This window comes from Ursus maritimus, unplaced genomic scaffold, assembly GCF_017311325.1.
Source record: "Ursus maritimus isolate PB19 unplaced genomic scaffold, ASM1731132v1 scaffold_15, whole genome shotgun sequence".
NCBI lineage: Eukaryota > Metazoa > Chordata > Mammalia > Carnivora > Ursidae > Ursus > Ursus maritimus.
This window is the reverse complement of record NW_024423897.1, coordinates 937228-961649: the sequence shown is the minus strand read 5'-3', so window position 1 is coordinate 961649 and position 24422 is coordinate 937228. Positions and strand designations below refer to the sequence as shown.

Sequence of the window (24422 nt, the reverse complement as noted above, 5' to 3'; positions counted from 1 at the left end):
TAAAGATCTCATTTATGTTATAACATTAATCATATTAATTAATGTTAATATAAATGTTAATTAAAAAACAAGTGCTAAATGCCTCCCTATCTTAGCTCTTCCAAGGCAGTCACTTTCAACTCCCCCAGGTGAATGTGTTGGTGTCAGCACTCCTATTTCTAAAAAACACGCAGACACCACCGTGCCTTATGTCTGTGGAAGTTGAGGATTTTGTCTTTAAAATACATTCCCCAAACCCCGTCCATTAAAAAAATCACTTTAATGACTTGGATATTCGTGAATACATTCTCTTCGTAAACATCTCAAAAACTGCTGCTGAAGCCCGAGTCCCTGGCGTGACCCTTCCCACCTGCCGTCTCCCAGCCAAAGCGTCTGGTCACCGCTCTTCCACACCCCTCACTATGCATTTACATTTATATGAATCCCTGGAAGAAAGATTGTAGTTTCCGTGCATTTCCTGAAACCCAAACGGGGTCCTACTGTACATATTATCTTGAACTGCCCTGTTCATTCAGCAATCAGCTTTGCAGCTCTGCCCGTGTAGCCTCATGAGTCCCCCATTTCTTGCCCTATTTTCTACATGGGGACGCACTGTGATGCTCTCACTCGTGTCCTCCAACAGACACTTAGGTTGTCCACAGCTTAAAACTACAGCAAACAAAGCTAAAATGAACATTCCTGTAGTAGGACACATTCCAGATTTTTAAAGAATAACCTAATTAGGTCTGCAACTCACTCAGAAATGGTTCTGTAAACACGTGGAGAGAGAGAGAGAAATCAAACAATGGCGAAATCTGAATGAAGAGTATTGAGAGTTTTGTGTACTATACTTGCAACTTTTCTGGTGTTTGAAATTGTATCAAAAATGAGATAACCCCAACTATTGCCGAATTGCCCGAGAAGCGAAGCCCACTTGCAGTCCCACCCAGACGCTCCTCCCTTTGTCTTCTCAAGCTCTCGCATCTTCCAGGCTCACCTGGGTTTTCTCACCTGCAGGTGCTGAGGACAATGCAGGTGATCGTGGAGGACAGAAATGACAATGCTCCTGTTTTCCAGAATACTGGCTTCTCCACCAGCATCAATGAGGTAACATCTGCCTTAATAGGGTGTGTGTGTGTGTGTGTGTGTGTGTGTGTGTGTGTGTGATGCAGGCATCCCAGAAGCTCTTCTCAGGGTGCGAAGGACAAGAGACAGTCAGAGGGGGGGTTCAGGATCAGGAAAAAGCACCCCTTAAAGGGGCAGCTGCAGTAACCAAATTCAGGGGAATGTAACCCCATGAACAATAGTTTCAGCAACACGTTGCAATCAATCAGACCGTATTAGAATGATTCAGTTATGAGAGCAAAACTTTTTTTTAAAGAAGGAATTGATTTTCTCATGTATCTGAACAATTTAGAGGTATACTAACTTTAGGCATGGTGTATCCAGGTACTCAAACCATGTTATCAAGAAGAGATTTCTCTCCACCTCTCAGCTTGGCTTATCTTATTGCCCCCATCCTTGGGTAAGGAGGCCATTCTCTCTTGTGGTGATAAGAAAGCAGCTCCCTGCTTGGCAAGTTGAACACAGACTGTTTCTTTCTCCATGGTCCTGGCTAAAACTCCAGGGTTGACTCTCATGGTTCACTTTGGGTCATGTGCCTCTCAACCTAGGGGTACGGAACACTCTGATTGGCTAGGTCTACATCATGAGCCTTCCCCTCTAGTAAGGGAGGGCAGCCGCACTTGAACGGCCTGCACGGGAAGGAGGTTCCCCAATGGCCCCTGAGCAGCAAACACAAACACCACTCCTGGATCTTCATTACCATGTGGCTTTGAAGGTGTATGAGGTGTGGGGCCCCACACTAGGTCAGACATAAGACCAGTGAAGTCCAGGCAGCCCTTTGACAGACTCTGATGGAGCACCTACTGTATACAGGCACTGTCCTTGGTGCTGAAACTATCTGGTAAATAAGGCAGACCTGGTCACTACCCTCAGTAGCTTGAATTCTAATGAAGAATATAGATAATAATCAATGAGACATTAAATAAGCAGGATTATTTCAGGTGGCAATAAGCTCCATGAAGAATGTAAAACAGGGCAAAGTAAAAGAAAGTAACCAGGAAGGGGTCTGGCTTAGGTTGAGCAACCAGGAAAGGCGTTTCTGAGTAGGTGACAACTGAGCAGAGACCTACACGGCAAGAGGGAGCCAGCCATGGGATGCCCCAGCAGAAGGATGTGTCAGGCAAGGGAACAGCAGGTTCAATGGCTCTGAGCTGGGAATGACTTTGGAGTTCTCTAGGCATAACCAGAAAGCTGGTGTGAATGGAGAGTAGAAGGTGAGGAGGAGGTGAGGTCAGAGAGGTGGCCGGAAGGTTTTTAGCACAAGAGTGATGTGGTCTGATTCATGATTTTCAAAGATCACTTTGACCACTGTGTGGAAATACTGAAGGTGTGGACAGGTCACAGGGGGCAAAGGCCTCTCCAAAGAACTTTCCAGCTCTGCAGGGTGCTGTCTGGAATGTACTGCTATGGCTGGAGAGAATCCACGGGCTGTTTGAGCAGGAGAGTGGCACATCCTGGGTTCTGGAATGATTGTGCATCCTTATCCCAAGGGGCTCTGCATATCAGAAGCCAGCTGAGGTGGTAGGGAGAGGAAGAGGGGGTACTCTGCTCCCATCCCTCCCTCCCCCCAGCTGTCTCCAGAGGCCCAGCCCAGGTGGGAAGGAAAGGGGAACACTGGGTTTCAGGCTCCAGAAAGCCTTATCCCTGTGGTACAATTGGGGCACGAACTCAGGGAGGGGAAATGAGTGCTCGGTCACAGAGGGGATGGATTGGACTTCCTCATTACAGACCCTGCCCGTCGGCTCCCTGGTGTTTTCTGTGCTGGCCACGGACCCAGACACGGGGTCGGCAGGAGCGGTGGTGTACCACATAGAAGAGGTGAGCGTGGACAAGTCCTGGGGGAATATGGGCCCCACTGCTTCTCAAGACCACCAGGGGGCAGCATCTCCCACACAGCCTGCAGGAACTTTTGCATGTTGGGATGAGGACAGGGTCTTAGTGCTGGCCCAGCCCTGGCTCCCAAACCTTTTGCTGGCCCCCTCTGGACCTCACTTGCCTAAACTACTTAAGGAGGGTGCCTGCCATGGACAGGACCCTTCTTCCCACCCTCTCGCCTGGGCCACTGTTTGGGCCCTTGCTGAGTTCATGATACACAGAAGAGGAAACTGAGAGGCACAGTGTCTTGTCCAAAGTCACACAGACAGCGGGGGTGCGTGACCCCAGTTCTCCTGCAGACAGGTTTGCCAGCTACAGCTCCTGTCTCCTGCCCGTGATGACCCCAGCACATACCTTACCTCATGGACTCTCCTCTCAACCCACTGCTGAGACACCTGAGCTCATTTCCCAGAGGTGGAAACTGAGGCTCAGAGAGGTCATGTGACGTGGTGAGGGCGGCAGGGCTGGTCAAGAGCAGAGCCAGGGTTCGAGCCCCAGTGTCTCAGAGGGGGGTTCTGGCTTGACTGTGCTCTGCCTCAGGTCATCCCTAGCACTGGGGACAGCCAGCACCTCTTCGAGATCTTCCCCAACGGCTCCATCGTCCTCAATGGCAGCCTCAGCTACAACAACAAGAGTGCCTTCTATCAGCTGGAGCTGAAGGCCTGTGTGAGTGGGGGTGCAGACGGAGGGGCGCCACAGCCCGAGGCCTGGCCTTATGGAGACCTGTCTCCCTGCAGGACTCGGGCGGCACATACAACAACATCTTCATCGTCCAGTGCTCCTCGCCTGTCTTCCTGTCCATCTCTGTGATCGACCAGCCAGACCTGGACCCCCAGTTTGTCAGGGAGTTTTACTCGGCCTCTGTGGCTGAGGATGCACCCCAGGTGTGCCAGGGGACCCGGAGGGGTCTGGGTCGACACAAGAGGCCGGGAAAGGGTCTGGCACCCTGAAACCAGCTGCTTCTCTGCACAGGGAACGTCGGTGCTGAAGGTAGAGGCTGTGGATAGTGACAAAGGCATCAATGACCCAGTGACCTACAGCATTTCCAGTGAGAACGGGGGTGTCCCCAGGTGGAGGAAGAGGTGGGGGCTCTGCCAGAGCCACTGGAAATAGCAGCTCCTGCTGCCTCTCCCCAGACTCCACAAGGCCCGGCTGGTTCAACATTGGCCTGGATGGGGTGATCACGGTCAGTGGTTCCCTGGACCGTGAGCAGTTGCTGGATGAGGATGAGGAGGTGAAGGTGCAGGTCACGGTGAGTGAGGGGTCCACTGCCTCTTTTGTACCACACCTTTGACCTCTGTTCTCTCTGAGCTTTGGTTCTCTGACTTCTGCTCTCTGGTTTCTGCTCGGCCCCCAGGCCACCGAGATGCACCCCAACATCTATGGGCAGGAGGCCAAAGTGAGCATATGGGTCACGCTGACGGTGACAGATGTCAACGACCACAAACCTGAGTTCTACAACTGCAGCCTTCCAGCCTGCACCTTCACCCCCCAAGAGGCCCAGGTCAACTTCACTGGCTACGTGGATGAGCACGCGTCCACCCGCATCCCCATCGATGACCTCACCATGGTGGTCTACGACCCAGACAAGGCAGGTGCACCCCAGCAAGGGATGGCCGGGCGAGGGTGATGGTGGGGAGTGAGCCACAGAATTCGGTACCACGGTGCAGAGTGGGGGGGTGAGTGGTGGCGGCTGTGGTGCTGAACTTGAACAGTGGTGGAAAATTGGAGTTGTTAGGTGATATTTGGAAATGTGGGGTGATGTCACGCTGGTGGGTAGCTTTGTGTTCAGGGCAATGCGAGGTGGTGCTGAACAGAAGGGCAGGATTGAGTGGGTTAATACTGGATGCTAGGTAATGTTGAGTGGGGTATAGTGTTCAGTGGTGTTGAGGAGAGGGATGTTGGGGTGTTGGCTATTGGGGGTGCGGCAGTGTTGAGCATAAAATGGCCTGAGTGAGTGTGAAGTTGGAGGGTATTCTTCAGTGGGGTGGGTATTGAGTGCTGGGTGAGCTGGTGGCACTGAGCAATGAACACCTACGGACGGTGTTTGGTAGTATTTGGTGATGTTGAGTTGGTACAAAATGTGGGGTGGAGGGTGGTATTGGGTGGTGGTAGGTGGGTGGGTGTGTTGATTTGGTGGTTGTAGTTGAGTGAGGTGGAAGGGGTGCGGAAGGGAGGGTGGTGTGGGTAATGGGGTGATGCTGGGTGTTGCTGGTGTTTGGTGTCGGTATGGGTGGTGGACCGTGTTGAGTGGGGGTTGGTAAAGAAGACTCAGTGATGTCTTCCAGGAGTGAGGGCAGTATGTCCAGGCTCTGTCTTTCCAGCCCAAGGCAGGAGCCCAGGCACCTGGGGACATCTTCTCCTGATGAGCCCACATTTGCAGGGAACAGTGAGCAGCCCAGCTTCCCCAGGGCCCTCTTGCCGCAGTCTTTTAAAAGTCCCCTCTCATGGGCTCCAGGGATTAGGGGCCAGATGCAGGTTGGTGCACTGCAGGGGTTGGGTTCTCGACTATACCCCAGGTCCGTCTCCACAGGGCAGCAACGGCACCTTCCTGCTGACCGTGGCGGGCCCTGATGCCGCAGCCTTCAGCGTCTCCCCCGAGCGGGCAGCAGGCTCCGTGGACGTGCAGGTGCTGGTGAGGGCTCCCGAGCTGGTGGACTACGAGACGAAGACGGTGATGCTTGTGCAGGTGAGGGCCGCTCTGGGGCGCCCGGGAGCACAGTCCACGGGCACTCTGATCCCACTGCTGCTGCTTCTTCCTCTGTCCTTAGGTCATGGCTACGGACTCAGTCAGTGGGAACGCCTCCGTCGCCCTGGTGACCATCCACCTTAGAGACATTAATGACCATAGGCCCACATTCCCCCAGAGCCTGTACAACCTCAGCGTCCAGGAGCACAGTGCAAACGGCACTGTGGTCACCAACAGCATCCATGTGAGTGGTGGGGACCCCGTGGGGCTGGGCTTGTCGAGACACGGGGAAGGGCAGACCTGGGGACCGTGACCCTGCCCAAGTCTCGGTATCATCCAATGTCCTCAGGCCTGAGCCAGTGCACACGCATGTGTGGGGGGGTGTCTGCTTGTGAATCGGAGTGCGTTGGGCCTTCTCCCTCTGTGACAGGAAGCAGGATAGCCCTGTCCTCTTCGATTGTGTGGCTGGCAGTGAGTGCCATCGTTTCCAAACCATGTTCCATTGCCTATCTCTCTGCCTCACAGGCCTTTGACCCCGACACGGGTGAGGGGGGCCGCATCACCTACAGCCTGCTTCCAGGGAGCGGGTAAGGTCTCAGGGTGGGCAGGGGGCAGGCGGACGAGCGAGGCCCAGCCCTGCCTCTCTGCCTCGCGGTGGGGCTAGAGCAGGCAGGTGAACTATGGGACACCCGGTTCCGTTTCAATTTCAGATAAACAGCAGATAATTTGTTTAGTATAAGTAGGTGGCAAATATCGCGTGGGGCACACTAAAACGTTGTTCGTGGTTTACCTGAAACTCTAACTGAAGGGGGTGTCCCGTATCTTTGTTTGCTGCCTCTGGCCATGCTGAGCAGGGCAGACATCTTTGCGGTGGATCCGGACACGGGCACAGTGACAGTGAGGAACAGCGACCTGTTGGACCGAGAGCAGCAGGCCGAGTACTACCTCACGTTGCAGGCCACAGATGGTGGGAACTTGTCGGGCTCCACGACGCTGCACGTCGTCCTGCTGGACATCAACGACAACTCCCCTGTGGTCAGCGGCTCCTATAACATCTTTGTCCAGGAGGAGGAGGGCGACGTCTTCGTGACCATCCAGGTGCGGGCCGGCCTGGACTCGGCGGCTGGGACAGGGGCGGGGAACCGAGCCTGGCTCTGTAGTCATGCTGGCCCTGGGTTGGAGTCTGGGGTCTCCTCTGGGGTCCTGAGAATGTTTATCCGTCTCTCAGGGCCTCTGTCTCCTCTTTGGAAAACGAGGACAATCATGGTCCTTGTTCCTAGGGTCACTTGGGGAATAATGAGATAATACATGTAAAGGTCTCAGCACAAAGCCCAGCACAGAGCATGTCCTCAAAAACATACTGCTCTTTAATTCCAGCCCCTGTCTCATTCCAAAAAGGATTTGAGGTGACTTTGATGAAAAAGTCAGGTAAAAAAAAAAACGGAGAAATAAGGAAAAAGGGAAAACGAGAATGGTGTTGCTAACGGGCACAAAGGTAAAGTTAGAACCAGAACCACACAATTGCCAGGAGGGGAGCTGAAAATTCAGTTCTGGGCTTCCTGATAGCCAGTGCAAAAAAGGAAATACCAGTGGCCAGGTTCACAGGGTCCGTGAGGTAAAAATTCACCATTGGCTCCAGACAACATCAGAGGCAAGTCTCTCCCGGAGTCATCTGAAAGGGGGCCTTGGAAGAAGTGGGAAAGAAACGAGGTCCTCAGAATGGCAATCACGTGGCCACAGAGCGCACTCCTACTCCCGGGGCTGTGAGGTCTCCAGAGCACAGTCCCCTCCCCGGTGTCCTGACTGACTTGTGAAGCAGATGCTCTAATGCTCCCCAATTCTCAGACGGAGAACACTGAGGCCAGAGAAGTTAAGTGACTTTTTTGGGCTCGCACAGCCAGTAGGTGGCAGCCCTGAAGCCAGAGCTCAGACCTTTCTGCCCTGAAACCTGGGCCTTTTCTTCTTGCTGCTCCGGTCTGTGGGTTCCTTGGGGCAGGAGCATTTTAGATCTGCTGCTGTAACCACAGCGCCCAGCGTGAGCTCTGAGAAGCGCTTGGTGAATTAATTGGCCTGAATTCAAAGTGCTGAGAGGTGAACAGACAGGCTCAGGCTTCTGGAAAAACCACCTCTGGCTGCCTGTACAGGAGGCATTTAATACACAAGATCCCAAAGGAACTGAAATGAAAGAGCTGAAGGTGGGGGATGGGCAAGGAGGAAGGGACAAGACGAGGTTCCAAGTCAGAGTAGCCCAGCTCTGGATTCAAAGCCACATTTGCTGATAACCTGTGGTGCACTAGGCCCTTTGCTGGGCCCCAGTCCCCTGAGATGAATCCACCATAATTCCTGCCCCCACGTGACTCTCATTTAGGGGGAGGGTGCCACACACCCAAGGGTGTCACTTGTGCTGTGTTGAAGATAGCTCCAAGGATGCGGAGGCCCTGGGGAATCACCAACCTGGCTTGGAGTCAGACAGAGAGGTGTAGAGGGCATTCAGGGTGAGGGGAAGGCTTATGCAAAGGCCCGGGGACAAACCTGCTGTATTCTTCATGCTGGATCACCCCAAAGGCAAACCAAGCACACGTTCAGAACCCTGGCAGGCCAGGAACACACACACACACACACACACACACACACACACACACGCACGCATGCACGCACGCACGCACATGAATTGGGTGAAGAATCAGCTGTTTTAAAAAACAGCACTGAAGTAGTCATTGTGGGAAAACCAGAATCTCGTTGGACTTCACACTTATTTTATACTTGTTTTTGAATTTTGAATATCTATGCTATACTGCCCCACGCCTCCTCCCCACTAGAACCTCAGCTTCGTAAGGGCACCGTCTTGCTCATGACTCAGTGCCAGCATCTAGAACAGGGCCGGGAACATGGTCGGTATGCAGTGAATGTTTGTGGGATCGATGAGTGACCTCAGGGCTTAAGACCTCAGAAGCTCTTGCAAGCTGTTGATCGGACCCTCTTTGATGGGAGACTGCGGCTGAGAGATTGGCCCGTGTCCCACTGGCATTAGGCCCAGTTACTGCCTTTATGGGCCAGTGCTGGAGGGGGAGGCCAGGCTGCAGGGGAGGCGCTGGGGAGCTGGGGAGCCCCTGAGACCTAATGTCCGGATGCTGGTTCTCCCACAGGCTCAGGACAACGATCAGCCCGACACCAACAACAGCCGTCTGCATTTTAGCCTGCTGCCGGGCCCCTACAGCCACAACTTCTCGGTGGACCCTGATAAAGGGATCCTCAGAAACCTGGGGCCCCTTGACCGAGAGGCCATTGAACCTACCCTGGGGGGCCGGATTGTGCTGACCGTGCTTGTGGCTGACTGTGGCGTGCCTGTCCTCAGCACTGAAGTTAACGTCACCATCAACGTGGAGGTAAGGCCTGGCTCAGCCGCAGGCAGGGTGCCAGGACGGGCCCTGTGTTGGAGAGCTCCCAGCAGACGGCCGGAGCCCCCACCCCTCCAACTGGAGTCACATTTCTGCCCTTTGCAGCGTGTGGGCAAGAGAGTTCTGGAAGCAGGCTGCCTGGGTTAGGGTTCTGGCTCAGCTGTGTGGACTTAGGCAATCACTCAACCTCCCTGTGCCCTCAAGTCCCTCACCTGTAAAATGGTGATAAAAATACCAGAAAGTGAGTTAACGAATGGACAGTGCTTTGCAGAGTGCCCGACCCAAGGAAGGTACTCAGTGTACGCAGTCACCCCCTGCCACCGACCTCCGCGTTTCCTGGTTTCACTTTGCTCAGTTTGGGTCAGCGGCAGTCAGCAGCGATCCGGGGGCAGATGATCCCCTTTCTGACGTAACATCGTCAGGAGGTCAGGAGCAGCCTAGCGACGTCACAATGCCCACGTCATCGCCTCACTTCATCTCATCGCGTGCACATGTCATCATCTCTAAGAAGTAGGACGAGTACAGGACAATCGCATATTTGGAGAGAGAGAGAGGAACCACATTCACATTGGCTGTTATCACAGTATATTGTTATAGTTGTTCTATTTTATCATTAGTTATTATTAACTATTTATTTTTAGTTATTATTAGTTATTTTATTATGAGTTATCTCTACTATATATAGAATATATAGTATATTCGATGCCTAGTTTATAAATTAAACTTTATCACCGGTATGTACGTATAGGAAAAAACATAGTGTATACAGGTTTTGGTACCACCTGTGGCTTCAGTCATCCCCCGGGGGCCTTGGAACGTTTCTCCTACAGATAGGGCAGCAACTTCTTACCATATTGACTCTAATTACCATTCCCAAAGTTCTGCTGAAACTCTCCTATCACCTCACCGCCATTCAAGGTAAAGAGAAGGGGGAAATCAGCACTTACAGGTTTTACTACACACCTGGCCCTGCAAGGTAGGGATGGTTATTACCATTTTCTTTATTTATTTTTTATTAAAGATTTTATTTATTCGTTCGACAGAGAGAGAGACAGCCAGCGAGAGAGGGAACACAAGCAGGGGGAGTGGGAGAGGAAGAAGCAGGCTCCCACTGGAAGAGCCTGATGCGGGGCTCGATCCCAGAACGCCAGGATCATGCCCTGAGCCGAAGGCAGACGCTTAACGACTGAGCCACCCAGGCGCCCCTATTACCATTTTATTGATTAGGAAACTGAGGCACGGAGGGTGAGAGGCTTGTCTAGGGCCGCAGAATGGGGTTTTGAACCCAGTCTGTCTGGTTCTTAGGCTGCCACCAGCCCACAGGGCACGTTCCTCTACAAAAACGTTGTAACAAATGGGCGCCTCTACAATGCCCGTGATGTGGATGGCGCCCCCTAAGCCTGTGCAGTGCACAGCCCACACCACCCCACAGTGCAGCCCTGTGTGCCACTGGGGTGGGATGTGCTGCTTTCCTGCAAGGATCAGAGGGAGACCTCAGGGAAAATGGAGAAACAGAAGCCGAATTAGGACTTGTCAGCTTGTTCAGCTGTCCTTGGGGTGAAGTAGGCCATGAAGAAGGAAGAAAGCAGAACTGTGTTTAGTGAGCGAGTAGGTCCTTTCACACCCCCAAACTAGTCCTCACAACCGCCCCTAGAGTGGGGACTATGACCCCATCCTGCAGATGAAGACACTGAGGCTCCGAGAAGTCAAGTCACATGTGAGGCAGAGGCGGGGCTGGATTTAACTCAGAGCTGCGCTCTTGCCACCCCTGTGACTTAGGAAGCAGCTGGCCACATGCACTGAGCCAGAAACGCCATTCTGGGAAATCACCAGCAGAAAATACATCTAGTTAAGGGGGAGATGGCTTTGTTTTCAAAGATGTCTGTTGAACCATTCTTTAGAAAAAGCTGAAGGCAGAAGCAGACACGTGTGGGCTGCCCCGGGGAAGGGCTGGAAAAGCCAAGGGCACCCCCAGCATACACCGGTGTTTGGGGAGGAAGCAGTTTGGAGGCAGCTCCGTGCGGTGACAGCAGTGGCAGTCTCTGTAGGTGTGGGTGGCCAGGGCCGGAGAGGGTAGTTGAGAACAGAAAACAGTGGGCATCTAAGGCCAGGGCCAGGCCTAAGCCTTGGCAGGTGCCCGGAGTTCAGCTCTGCCTGAGCACAGAGCAAGTGTCCTGGGGTCACCTGAGCTCAGGAGGGACGGGAGAAAAGAGGGGACAAGGGAAAGCTTGGGCCATGGGGCCTTTGTGGAAACAGCAGTATTGGTACCAACACAATAAATCTGAGAGATGGGGAGTCAAGCTGGGCCAGACAGGGACACCGATAGGGACTCAACCACCCTTCCTGAGAGCAGAGTCTGAGATGGCTCTGAGTTGTGGTTGGAGAAACAGGTTTAGGAGCTGGGGCTCCCTGAACGTGTAAAACTAACTTCTGAGGTCCTGCCACAGGCCTGCGAGCCCCAGGTGTGCACCCTGGGCTAGTTCTCTCCTCTCAGAGGCCCTTTTCTCATCTGTGAACTGAGGAGACGCCGAGTGAGAGTCTGTGCCTTGGTCAGAGGAAACGCGAGCTTCTCAGTCTGGCTCTGGGGAGGCTGAACCGTGGGGGCTCCTGAGGCCCCCGGGCTCAGAACTTCCTCTGCCCGCAGGACATCAATGACAACCTGCCCATCTTCAACCAGTCCGTCTATTCCTTCTCGGTGAAGGAGAGGGACCCAGGTAAGTCCTTTCTGAGTCAGGCCGGGCACTGGGGCTGGGGCCCAGTGAGGCATCTGACCCTCCCAGGGGCACTTGAGGGAGGCGAGGGCAGAGGAAGCGTCCGTGGCTGGGCCAGGGTCCCTGTGAAGTCTGCCCTCATCCGCAGGAGAGCTGGTGGGCGTGGTGAAGGCCTGGGATGCGGATCAGACGGAAGCCAACAACCGCATCAGCTTCAGCCTGTCGGGGAGCGGCGCCAACAACTTCGTGCTCCGAGGCTCGCTGCTGGGGTCTGGGTGGGCTGAGGGCCACCTCTGGCTGCCCTCGGACGTGAGCCTGGACTATGAGACACAGGCCGCCTACAATCTGACAGTGAGTGCCGAGAACCCAGACCCCCAGGGGAAAGAGGCCACGGCGAAAGTCTTTGTGGCCGTGGAGGACGTGAATGATGAAGCACCCACTCTGGACTCAGCCTCGCTCCGGGGCATCCGCGTAGCTGAGAACGGCTCACAGCATGGCCTGGTGGCCCAGGTGATTGCCCGGGACGTGGATACCATGGCCCAGCTGGAGGTACAACTTGTGAACGTCATCTGTACCAAGGCTGGGGTCAACGTGGGCAGCCTGTGCCATGGCTGGTTCTCTGTGCTGGCCAACGGCTCGGTGTTCATCAGGCAGAGTGAGGCCATTGACTATGAGACCTGTGACCTGGTCACGCTGGTCGTGCGGGCCTGCGACCTCACCACGGACCCCCGCTTCCTGGCCTACAGCGACAATGGTGAGGCGGCCCGGCCCGCCGGGCTCGGGAGGCTGTGGCACGGGGGCCACGGGCTGGGGTCCGACTTCCGGCCCCAGGTCTTAGCAGCTGTGTCACCGGGAAAGTTGTGACACCTCCCTAAGTTTCCATCCCCACCTGTCAAGTGGCGCTGGGCAGTAGGTTGACCGCGAAGACAAGAACACGTGAGAAAAGCGTTTAGCGCGGTGCCTGGCACAGACTCGCTGGTGTCTTGGGTGCTCATACCCCCCTCTGATTGTGACGGCTTGAAGAACCATATTAACAGTCGCCTGCTTTGAGACCGTCCCGCAGCCGAGAGCTGGGCCAGGCACCGTTAAAAACACGTCTTTATGTTACTCCCACACAACTGGTGGGGTAGGGGATCCCTGTCCAGTTTTATAAATGAGGAAACTGAGGCAGACGGCGGCCAGATCAGTAACCCAGCTTACACAGCTAGCAAGCGTCAGGCTCATGTAGTGGCCAGGTGGCATGTACCCGGGCCGGGCTGTCCCGGCCGGATGATCTCGGACAAGGTGCTACCCTCTCTGAGGTATGGGGAGGATACTCTGTGCCGCAGAGGAAACTGAGTGAGCGCCCCAGGGCAGGAGCAGGGGGCAGTGCATAGGAGATGCATGGGAGGGAGGCAGCGGGGGGGGGGGGGGCTGAGGTGCAGGCTTTCTGGGTCAGGCCTCTGCCTAGAGGCCAGAACCAGCCAACCTTGTTCCTCTAGGAAGCCTCGCCATCACCATTGAGGACATGAATGACAACGCTCCCTATTTTCTGCCTGCCAATAAGACTTTTGGTAAGCGGCCAGCCTTTCCCTCCATACTCGGCCGGGATTTCCTTTGAGCAGCTCACATCGACCCCCCTTAGCGCCCTTGGAAAGAAAGGAAGGCCTTCAACAGGAGGGGAGACCGCAGCTCTGCCCCAACTCATATCGGACCCTGGGCCGGGGCCTCCCTCTTTGGGCCTCAGTTTCCCCATCTGCACAATGGGAGGCGGATGAGCTGCTAACTGATGACTCAGAGGCTGTTGTAATGGGGGGTTTTGATGGTAGAGAGGTTGAGGGAAGGTTTGGGGAGACTGCATCCTGAGCTGGGCTTGTGATCAGCGCTCAGCCAGGTGGGCGCTGGCCCTGACCCCACTGACCCCTTCTTGTCCACACTTGTAGTTATCATCCCAGAACTTGTGGTGCCCAACCAGCAGGTGGCTTCTGTCCAGGTAAGCCCTTGGCTCCTGCCTTTGTCCATCACATTAGCCCCGGGAGACACAGGACCAAGGCCTTCAGGCCTTTTGGCTGCCCCCAAAATGTTTTAACACTAGAAAGGAAATTTATTGGCTCCAACATATGAAAAGAAAACCCCAGAATGGAGATGAACACTTGCCTAATTGATAGGATTAAACTCCTTTAATTGTCATTTGGTTGTCATAAAAATTTCATGACCATAAAAACTATTCGTAGGCTAGATTTTTTTTCACTACACCACAATTCTTGAGTCATACAGACAAATCATAACAACTGTAAACTAAATGAGTTCCTTGCAGATACATAATTTCCAGAGTGAAATTATGAAAATACTTTCAGGGTTTTACGGCGTCGGACGTGGGAGTGTTTGTTAGAGGGTGCTGGGCGTGCCACGCGGGCAAGCGAGGCTTCCCACACAGCCCAGGCGCCCGGGTCTGGTGGGGCCTCTTACTGACCTGGGGTGCTGCCTGCACTCCTGGGGCTCAGTTTCTCTCCTGAAAGAAGCTGGCAGGTCCTGGCAGTGACGTGTGGGGTGAAGAGGTTGGGGGTATGTGCGCCCCTCCCTGTGCCATGGGAGGAGGCCAGCCTTCCCCACTTCGAGCTGTCTTCAGNNNGACAGGGTCTCCCTCAGAGCCCTGGTTTCCTCTCATTAAATGGGGATAGTAATTCTCTCTCCAGGTTTTTCCAAGCCTTAAAGAGTCCTCCAATCTTCAGCCAATTGCATTCCCATGTCGTGAGTGTGGCCATAGGCTGGAGCCATTTTCTTTAAATTGACTCTTTTTTTGAAATTTAATCACCAGCTTTGGTCTCATTCTGAACAGTGGGCTCACGGGTCTGTGTGTTGGCTATATGTTTCTCTAAAAGGCACCAGAATTAACAAGAATATTTATGCCGTCTCCTCCAATCATTTCATGGCCCACTAGGGAAATTTGTACTCATGTCAGTAAACACTGAAATGAGGGATTTAAGGGAAGGAACACAGTAGGTGCTCAGGAAATTTGAGTGTCTGTATGGTTGTGTGTGTGTGTGTGTGTGTGTGTGTGTGTGTGGCAGTGGGTGGGGGGGGAAGCAGGGCAGGATTTCCACATGGGATGGACTTTGGAGAGCAACTTGTTGAGTTAGGGGCCAGAAGCAGGGACTTGTCCAACCCTGGGTTTGCAAAGCAAGCGCATCGTTTAAGGTGTTTGTTTAGTTGGGGGCGGCCCGGAGGAGGCTGATGGAGATGCTGGGACCAGCCCTGCTGGGGGTGGAGGGGTGCCTGGCCTGGCCCCTAGGTGTTGTCCATTCTTTCTCCCAGGCCAGAGACGATGACTCAGGGAATAACGGGGCCATCCTGTTCTCCATCCTCCAAGTGGATTTCATCACCAAGGATGGGGCCACGACCCCTTTCCAGGGCTTCTTCCGGGTCACTACCTCCTCGGAGGCCAACGTGTTCACTGGCAGCATTGAGTAACTGTGGGCAGCCCCTGGATGGGGGGGAGGCAAGGGGGTCCCAAGACAGTGAGTTCCCCACCCTGGGGGGTGTAAGTAGGTTCCAGAAGACTCCAGCTTGGGTACCAAGACTGAGCTGTGCTCATCTGTCTTCAATAGGCTGGTGACCAACCTTGATTCCACTCTCCAAGGCGCTTACCAAGTGACAGTCCAGGCCCAGGACACACCTTCAGTGGGTCCTGCTCTGGAAGCCAAAATCACCCTGGACGTGAGTGTTGGGCCCTGTCTCTAGCCCCGGGACCCCCTGCCAGCTCCTGGGTCCCTTGTGCCTCATGTGCCCCACGCCTCCCTCCTGTAGCTCTTCACTGTGGACCAAAGCTTGCGTGTGAGGTTGCAGTTCTCCATGACCAAGGAGGAGGTGGGCGCCAACATGGACGAGATTACCGCGTACGTTTGGAGCACCTAGAGGGGGCTGTGGGGAAGAACAGGGCCTGGGAGTCTGGTCCCTGACAAGACCTGGACGGAATATATGTCAAACCTGTCCCTGACCTGCACTTGATTTTGTCCCTGTCTTCTATCTGTACCTGTACCTGCACTTCCTTTCCCAGTGCTCCTAGAAGCCTAGGGTTGGCTGGGCAGAGCGAGGCCTAAACAGGGCCTCCATGTATAGTTGCGAAGGCTGTGTACTGCACAAGGGCATTGTGCTTGCTCAGTCCTAAACCCAGCCCCAGAGGAAGGGCCTGTCTTGTCTAATTTGCACAGAGGTGCTATCTTAGTAGACAGTGAAGCTGGCCGGAGGAGGCACCCCTTTCTAATTCACACAATTCCTAATTCCCACTGGGAGAGTCCTGGCCACAGGCCTGGCCTAAGGCCCCTACCCTACGCCTCTGTGACATCTGCCCCCTTTTCAGGGCTCTCGTTCAGGCCACCAGGACTACTGTCTATGTTGTGAGCATTCAGGACATAGAATCCACGGCTCGGTGAGTGCCCACAGGCCCAGTGGTTGGAGTGAGGATGAGAAACAGCAGCATGAGGGGCCTGTTGGGTGGTTCTGGACTGTTTACTCTTTACCCCTCCCCCATTCCAGGGCCCGGGGCCGTTCCTACCTTGATGCCTATTTTGTCTTCTCGAATGGGACAGCCCTGACCCTTGATGAGCTGAGTGTGTGAGTGGGGCTCCCCTTGGGGCGGGCAGGAGGGTGAGCAAAGTGCCTGGGGCATGCCAGTGTCCCTCGGGTCTGAGTGGGACTCTGTGGCCAGGATGATCCGGAACGACCAGGACTCACTGATGCAGCTGCTGCAGCTGGGGCTGGTGGTGCTGGTGAGTGTCCGCTCGGCGGGGCTAATGCGGGAGTTGGGGGGGGTGTCCACCCACAACCTCCCTCACACTTCTTCTCCAGGGCTCCCAGGAGAGCCAGGAGTCGGACCTGCCAAAGCTGCTCATCGGTGTCACCACAGGACTGGGAGTGGCTTTGCTGCTGGTCATCGTGCTCATGACCACGGCCCTCCTGTGTACCCGGAAGAGGTACTGCTCCCATCACCCCCGGGGTCTCCAACCCCACCTTTCCCACCATCCGAGACATCTAGTGGGTAGAGAAAGCTTGGGTTTAGGCATCCGGTATATCTGTATTTAATCCTCTGAGACCGTCGTGGCCACTTGGGTAGGTCATCTGCCCTTCCTGAGCCTCAGTTTCCTTTGCAGAATGAGCACAACACTAGATTCCTCAAGGCACACGAGGATGCAATGTGTGTCCTGCAACCAGCAAGATGTCTGGCACATACTATGCATTTCATAAATGCTGCCTCTTTTTCCTTTTGCAATATGTTTGGAGTCAGCAGCCATATATGCATTTGACTCCAGGCCTTGCCACTGGCCAGCCTTGACGAGTCAGTTCTTTTCTCTGGCTCTTACTTGTGCCCTCTGTAAAATGGCACTAACTCTCTGACCTGCCAGGGTTGTTGTGAAGTCACACTCTCAGTGCCTGCACTGGGCACACAGTGGGTGTGCAGGGAAAGTAGTGACCCCCCCAGCCCCCGGTTCTCCACAGCTACCACCGGAAGCTTCGGGCTGTGAAGGCTGCCAAGGAGGCCCGGAAGACAGCGGCAGGGGTGATGCCCTTAGCCTCTGCCATCCCTGGGACGAACATGTACACCACTGAGCGGTGAGTGGGGGTCGAAGAGTGGGTAAGAGGCTCCATGGGGTGTCTGAAGTTCACAACTGCTTGAATAGGACTTCTCTCCAGGGCCAACCCTATGCTGAACCTCCCCACCAAGGACCTGAACTTTGAGTCCCAATCCTCCTCCAGTGACCTAGACCACATGAGGTAAGCAGTGACCCTCACAGCCATGCTGGTCAGAGGTGGTGGTGGTACAGGTGGTGATGGTGCTGGTGGTGGTGGAGATGATGGTGGTAGAGTTGGTGGTGGAGGTGATGATGATGGTGGTGGTGGAGATGATGGTGGTGGAGGTGGAGATGGTCATGTGTTGATGGTGGTGGAGGCAATGGTGGTTCTTGGTCATGGACAAGGAAGACTGGGGCTACTAACTATCTGAGCTCCATCATCTCCCCCACAGTCTCAATTCCCTGGATGACAACTCTGTCGACCTGGAAAAGGACAAGGAGATAACCAAGGCAAGATGGGGGATGAGTTGGTGTCTGGGGCTTCTTGACTTGGGGTCCTTCTCTGAAGGGTGGGGTTCGGGACAGAGCTGAAGGACCTGTTGCCGACAGGCACATGTCTCTGCACCAGGCCCTGGGAAGCCCATGGCTTTGGAATAGGGTCCAATCCTTGCTTTTCTACTGGTTCACTGTGACTTGGGGTGGGTTACTGCCCTCTGGTTCTCAGTTTCCTCATCTGTAAATGGGGATCAGAACACTAACCATGCAGAGCTTTTTGAGGATGAAGTTAGAAAGGGTATGAAAACCACCTGGCATGAAGCAAGAGCTAAAAAATCTGGTTCCCTCAGTTTATACCCTTTGTATGAAAGCTGGCAGGGTGCAGGGAAGAAATCTGGAGGTGGACATAATCTAGTAGAGAGGGTAGGCTCAAATACACAGCAGTGCCACCATTTGTTCAGTAGGTGAGATGGTTCAATTAGATCAACAGTTCACACAGCCTGGGCTGCCACCCGGAATCACACAGGAGAACTCTTCAGACACGCCAATGAGGTGTCACAGCCTGGAGATTCTGATCCAATGGGTGGGGTGGGCCTGGGCTTGAGCGTGTTGTTAAAGTTCTTGAGGTTCTAATGTGCAGGCTAGAGAACCAGGGAGTAGATCAGCAGGCGGGGTGTGGGAATGTTGCACAGGGATCTGGCTGTAACGTGGAGGCCTCCAAACAGACCCCCAAAGCTGGAGGTCATGGATGGCAATCCAGGGTGCCAGGCACTGCTGAAGTGGGGTGGATGGCTCATTTCTGGTTGAAGATGGTTTGGGACCAAAACTCCAAAGAACATGTCTGCGGGGAACTGAGGAAGAAGAGAACACTCTTGTGGGTTAGAACTTGTGGCCAGGCAGGTGGCCCCTGGTGGAGGCCAAGGCTGACCCCTAGAGGGGAGTGGAGTCCCAATTTCAGGTGGGGCTGGACCTGTGGGTTGGGAGGGGCAGGGAGCCTGAGAGAAGAGTCTAGAGAGGGAGAGAAGCTGGGCCACTGAGAACCTTCAAAAGCCAGAAAAGAGCCAAGACTGTCCTAGGATGACAGGGGGTTGTTATATTTCAGAGAAATGAAAGGCCCAAGGTTCTACCACCTCTCCTGCAACAGTGGGTGGGCCTGGGGGTCTCTGGGTGAAGAACACAGGTGGGGTCTTTTTCCGAGGATCTCTTGGTGCCCCAACTTACCCAAGACCTCCATAAACGTTTGTGTGGAAGGTCTGAGAGACCTGAGAGATGATCTAATCCAACCTTCACAAGCAACCAAGGCCAGAAGGCTCTGGGTGCTAACCTGCCTGAGGTCAGAAAACATGCAAGGCAAGGGCAGACCAGAACTCAGGTCTCCTGTCTCCAAGGGTAGGTTGAATTTTCCTAGGCTCCACTGCACCCACGGCTCCCACTGGGGGTCTATGGTGAGGACTCTGAGGAGCCCTGTTTAGTCCTTCCTGGGGCCCCTCAGATGTTCTACTGTTTACCAGGGTCCGGAAGAGCCCTAGTCTGGAAAAAGCCTGTGGAATGCCCTGGGGACGATGGTGGCAGGGACTCTGCCCCCATAGGTGTCCCTGTGCTGGCGCAGCTGAGCCTGGGGGATGGTTCACAGGAGGGCATCCTTGTGAGGAGGTGTGAGTGTGATGCAAGCTGCATGGGGAGAGGGAAGAGGAAAGGCAGGAAGATGAGTGTGTGCCATGATGAACTGCAGGTGGGACCCTGGGTGTGACGTGGCCCTTTAAGGGTGGCAGAGGGAGATGCCGAATTCAACCAGGGGCAGCAATGGACAGTTTTTAGAGCCAACAAGACCAGTAATCCAAACCCTGCTCTGCCTCTTCCTGGCCGTGAGAGCCCTCTGAGCCTCAGTTTCCACATCTGTAAAGTGGGGTACAAGATCCCTCCCTCAGGGGGTTCCTGCAGGTACTGTAGGTAATGGATGGACTGCGCCCAGGACAGTGTCTGCCTTGGGGTGCAGGTGGCAGAAACTGGATCGGACTGACCCCTGGCACAAGACGCAGAGCCTGGCATTATTCAGGCTTGGGAAGGACACCAAAGTCCTGCTGTGTCCGTGGAGCAGGGCAAAGGCCAGAGTAGACCTCCCCCCTCAGGTCCACCCCTTCACCTGTTCACCTGAGCCCATCTGCACCATTAGTGGCCATGGTCACCTCTGGGACACAGCCAGGAACCTGAGGCCCCAGGAAGAGCAGATGGGACCCCAGTTAAGGAGCCATCTGTCATGGGCTTGAAGACTCCCCTAAGGACTGGGGAAATCACCCCATCTCTGCCCTTCACACTTTCCCTCCTTCTCCCCACAGAATGAGCCCCTACACAGTCCGATGGAGCTAGATACGGAGCCTCTGGGCGTGGTGCTGTCAGGAAGGAAGATGGACAGAGGCGGACAGCATGCGTTGCCCTTCACCAATGCTGGCCTGGACACCACAGACCTGTGATGTCCCTGTCACAGGACCCTTGCTGCAGAGCCCCACGTGGGCCCCCACTCTTCTGGTCCACCTCAGAAGAGGTCTTGTCACCCCAAACCACACCTACCCCTCTCTGAACACAATAACATATGCTACTCTGTCCCCTTCTGCTTGTAGCCAATCACAGCTGACAAGAATTGGGGGAAATTTTATTACCAATGTATATTGTGACAGTTTGTAGCCAAAAACTGTGGCTGGAGGGGTGGGAACGGGGTATTGAGTGGTCACAAGGGACTCGTGGGGCTCACAACACACAGGGATGAGGGGCGGGAGAGGGCAGCTATTAAAGGACAACTGTGGTTGTAGAGTGAGCTCTCTGTCCTGCCCCCAATACCCAAGACCAGCTGTCAGGCTGCCTGGGACCCAAGAACCTTCCATGAGCTTCTAACTGTGATTCCCAGACCTGTCTGAGACTCTCCTTTCAACTGCTGCCCCAGGCACTCCTGCAGCTGCCTTCCCCCGGTCAGGAATTGTGAACAGTGTCCAGTGAGGGTGGACAGGGCTGGGGGCGGGGCCAGATGAGGGGGAGACAGGAGTTGGGGACAACTACCAGCATGCAAGACATGCCCGGGCCATGGGGGCCAGCCCACTGCATGGACACACACACTCTTCCAGGGGCCCCATATTTGGAGCCTTGAACTCTCAGGGGTCTCACACACCAATCCTTGCACACTTGGACCTTTTGTACACAATCTCTCCCATTCTGGAGACCTGGCAGCCACTGAAGACTTCAGCCTACCAGTCTGGACATCTCAGGAGGCTGCCTCAGCTCTCAGGGCTGGGCCTGCTGGGCAGATCCCCGAGGTAACCCAGTGTGACAGGGAGGGAGAGGAGCTGAGAGCTGGAAGGGGACAGGGGGGTGTCAGAGCTGGGTTCGTGGTCCCATGACCATGAGGGGGCCGGGCAAGAGAGGGTTCATTGGTGAGTTTGGCAGGGGAGGGGGCTGGAAAGAAGAGGATGAGAAGGCCCTAGAGGCTGCCCACCCCTCAGGAGGCCTCCCGCCCGTTGAGGGGATCCCTTCTAGGATCTTGGGGTCAAGAAGGGAGCCTGAAAAGGTTGGAAACCCGGGCGTACAAAAGGGGAGCAGATCACTCGGCCGTGGGTCCGGCTCGGGAGCAGCACCGCGGCCGGCGCACACTCTGCAGCAGCGCGCGGAAGAGGCCGGGCGGGCGCTTGGCGGGACCCTCGGGGGGCGCGGTGCGCACCGAGCCCGCACGACCAGGGCCCGGGCGGGCGGCCGGCGGCGGCGGCGCGGGCGCCCCTTGGCGGCCGTGCTCCTCGATCTGTCGCTCCAGATGCTTCTGGATGGCCATGCCCAGCACCTCCACCTCCATGGCGGCGCCGTACACCTCCCACGTCATGCCCTTTTCGTCCCAGCTCACGTCGCGCACTGGCTCGGCCGCCTCCTGGGGCGCCACGGCGGCCGCCAGCGCGGAGCCGGGCCGCACCCGCACTTCGGGAAAGGCGGGCGGCGCTGCCGGCGGCGCTGCCGCCTGCGGCGTCATGGGCCCGGTGGCCACGGAGCGCGTCTCGGCGGCGCCCAGCGACACCTGCAGGCCCGCGTCCCGGCGCGAGGGTGGCCTGGGCGCGGGGCTGGGCGCTCGAGGCGCCGCCTGGAAGCTGAAGGCCGGGCCGCCCGCGCCGTCCTGCGGAGACATGGGGCTCACGGCCACCGACACGCAGGCCAGCGCGCCCGCCTGCGTCCCCGCGTCCTCGCGCGGCGGGGCGCTCGCCTCCCACGACGGCGCCTTAGTGAAGTTGTCGCGAGTCCGCGGCCCAGGCGGGGGCCCTGCGGCCTCCGGGCCGGGGCTTCTCTCGGCCCCAGCGGCCACCAGGTCTTTCCGGCCTAGGCTGGAGACCTCTGTGCTGGGCACGGGCACTGGCTCCAAGAGGCCTCCGCCACTACTGGCCCCCGCGGGAGAAGGGCCTGGGCCGCAGGGTTTGCCTTCTGACTGCCTGGAGGAGGAGGCCTCTGCCTTCTCCAGAGTCAGGGGGGCCAACTTCCCAGAGGCTGGGGACTCTGCTCTTCTTGGAGGCGCGGCATCGGCCTTCCCGGGGATCACAGGCTCCACCTTCCCAGAGGCAATAGGGTCTGCTTTTCCTGAGGCTTCCGGCTCCCCTTGCCCCAAGACCAGTGGCTTCTCCTGCAGAGATGCAGCCTCTGCTTTTCCGGATGAAGCAGGGCCCTCCTGCCCAAGGGGCTTTGTTTCTGCTTTGCCCTCAGACCTGGGTTCTGCCTTCCCTGAGGCCCTGGGGTCCACCTTGGCGGAGTTCATAGGATTCCCCTTCTCTGGGGGCAGAGGGTCCACCTTTCCCTCTGGGACAGCTTCTGCTTTTCCCAAGGATGCCAGGACTGTTTTTTCTAGAGTCACGGGGGCCACTTTTCCCAAAGACACAGAGTCCGCGTCTCCAGGAGGAACGCTTTCTGCCTTCCCTCTGCTCACGGCGTCTATCTTGCCCACGGCCAGGGGATCAACCTTCCCTGAGGCTGTGGGACCCACCATTCCAGAGGCCATAGGACCTGCCTTCTCTGAGGACAGTGGATCTGTTTTCCCCTCAGTCTCTGTCTCAGCTTTTACAGAGGATGAGGGCCCTGCTGTCCCCAAGAATTTGGGATTCCCTGGACCTGAGGGCTCAGAGTCTATCCTTCCTTTCGATTCAGGATTCACTTTTCCAGAAGATGATGTTTTTGTATTTCCCACAGAAATGGGATCCACGTTTGTGGAGGGCACGGGGTCCTCTGTTCGTGATGAGATAGTCTCTGTCTTTCCGCTTGACCTCGCTTGTGCCCGCCCAGGAGACAAGGGTTCTGGCTTTCCTGAGGGCCCAGGATCCACCTTTCCCACCCTGCCCGAAGACCCAGGATCCACGTTTTTCAAAGACGTGGTTTCTGTCTTTCCTGAAAATACAGCGTCCACCTGCCCGGCAGATGTGGTTTTGATCACTCTCACAGACGCGGGCTCTCCCTTTCCCAGGGAGGTAGGGTCCGTCTTCCCCAGGAACTGAGAGTCCTCTTTTGTGGAGGACACAGTTTCCACACTTCCCATACATGCAGGGTCTGTCATCCCCGAGTGAGTAGCATCCATCTTTCCTGAGGACCCCAGAGCCACTATTCCCGGAGACACAGGCTCAGTTTTGCCTGATGACCCTGCGGTCAGTGTTGCCAAGGACCCAGGGTCTAGCTTTCCTGCAGCTGCAGAATCTGTGTTTTCCAAGGACCGAGGATCCATCTTTCCTGAGGGCCCAGGATCTCTCTTTCCCAAGGACACAAGATCTGCCTTTCCCACCGAGGAAGCAGCCGCCTCTTCGGAGGCCACAGGAAGCTCCTTTCCTGAATACCTGGGCCCCTCCTTTCTTGGGAACTCAGGATCTGCTTGGGCAGGGGGTGCGGGATCCTCCCTCCCTGGGGGCACTGGACCCCCCTTGTCAGAGCACACAGGATCTACCTTTCCCAAGGGTCCAGGATCCTCCTTTCTCAGGGTCATAGGATCCATCCTTCCAGAAGACAAAGGATCCCCTTTTCCCAAGATTGCAGGCTCTGTCTTTACTATAAACATGGGATCTGCCTTCCTCAAGGACCCAGCCTCTTCCTTTCCTACGGAAGCGGAATCTGCCTGCTTTGAAGACTTGGAATCCATCTTCTCCAAAAACATAGGATTTCTGTTCTCCCAGGATGAGGGATCAGTTTTCACTGAGGACACAGGCTCTGGCTTCCCAGAGAAGGTGGTTTCTGGTGTCCCTGAGATCAAGGCTCCATGTGCCCCCAATGTCTCCTTGGTAGCTGCCTCTTGGGGAGGGATGTAGGTCAGGGAGGGGCAGGCCAGGCTCCCGGCAGGACCCTCAGAACAGGAGGCCCCTTCCCCAGCCCCACTGGGGCTGCTGTGTCTGGAGTCCATGCCTGGGCTTGGGGCGGGCTTGTGCCTAGGGGGTGCAGGGCTGGCCTTTTGCTGGGAGGGGCAGCAGTCCCTCATGGCTGGGTTCCCAGCCCCCAGGCTCCCATCCTGTGGGCAGCAGAGGGCTGTGGGCTGAGGTGCTGGGGGGCTGGAGTTCTTTCAAAGAAGCTGGAGCCAGGCTGGGTCTTCAGCACTGCCCAACTGCCC

At 55.7% G+C, this 24422-nt stretch overlaps 2 protein-coding genes across 2 annotated transcripts in view; one reads left to right on the top strand and one right to left on the bottom strand.

The window, feature by feature from the left end:
- CDHR2 (cadherin related family member 2) overlaps positions 1-20483 on the top strand; it is a 27853-nt gene extending 7370 nt beyond the window's left edge. Inside the window, exons 5-31 of the mRNA XM_008692341.2 lie at positions 971-1086; positions 2833-2922; positions 3520-3645; positions 3717-3863; positions 3952-4027; positions 4116-4231; positions 4337-4570; positions 5513-5668; positions 5751-5912; positions 6194-6255; positions 6523-6766; positions 8815-9054; positions 11711-11780; positions 11926-12531; positions 13259-13330; positions 13700-13749; positions 15072-15223; positions 15365-15473; positions 15564-15652; positions 16117-16185; positions 16293-16370; positions 16465-16525; positions 16605-16729; positions 17253-17366; positions 17448-17528; positions 17779-17836; positions 20158-20483. Of these exons, the coding sequence (XP_008690563.2) occupies positions 971-1086; positions 2833-2922; positions 3520-3645; positions 3717-3863; positions 3952-4027; positions 4116-4231; positions 4337-4570; positions 5513-5668; positions 5751-5912; positions 6194-6255; positions 6523-6766; positions 8815-9054; positions 11711-11780; positions 11926-12531; positions 13259-13330; positions 13700-13749; positions 15072-15223; positions 15365-15473; positions 15564-15652; positions 16117-16185; positions 16293-16370; positions 16465-16525; positions 16605-16729; positions 17253-17366; positions 17448-17528; positions 17779-17836; positions 20158-20292 (3638 nt within the window). The 3' untranslated portion in view covers positions 20293-20483. The remainder of the gene's footprint in view (positions 1-970; positions 1087-2832; positions 2923-3519; positions 3646-3716; positions 3864-3951; positions 4028-4115; positions 4232-4336; positions 4571-5512; positions 5669-5750; positions 5913-6193; positions 6256-6522; positions 6767-8814; positions 9055-11710; positions 11781-11925; positions 12532-13258; positions 13331-13699; positions 13750-15071; positions 15224-15364; positions 15474-15563; positions 15653-16116; positions 16186-16292; positions 16371-16464; positions 16526-16604; positions 16730-17252; positions 17367-17447; positions 17529-17778; positions 17837-20157) is intronic.
- GPRIN1 (G protein regulated inducer of neurite outgrowth 1) lies at positions 20457-24422 on the bottom strand (the record flags this gene model as incomplete). The annotated part of the gene is given in 1 exon segment (XM_040630611.1): positions 20457-24422. A coding segment is annotated over 1 exon segment (3012 nt), but the record flags the coding sequence as incomplete, so codon positions are not given.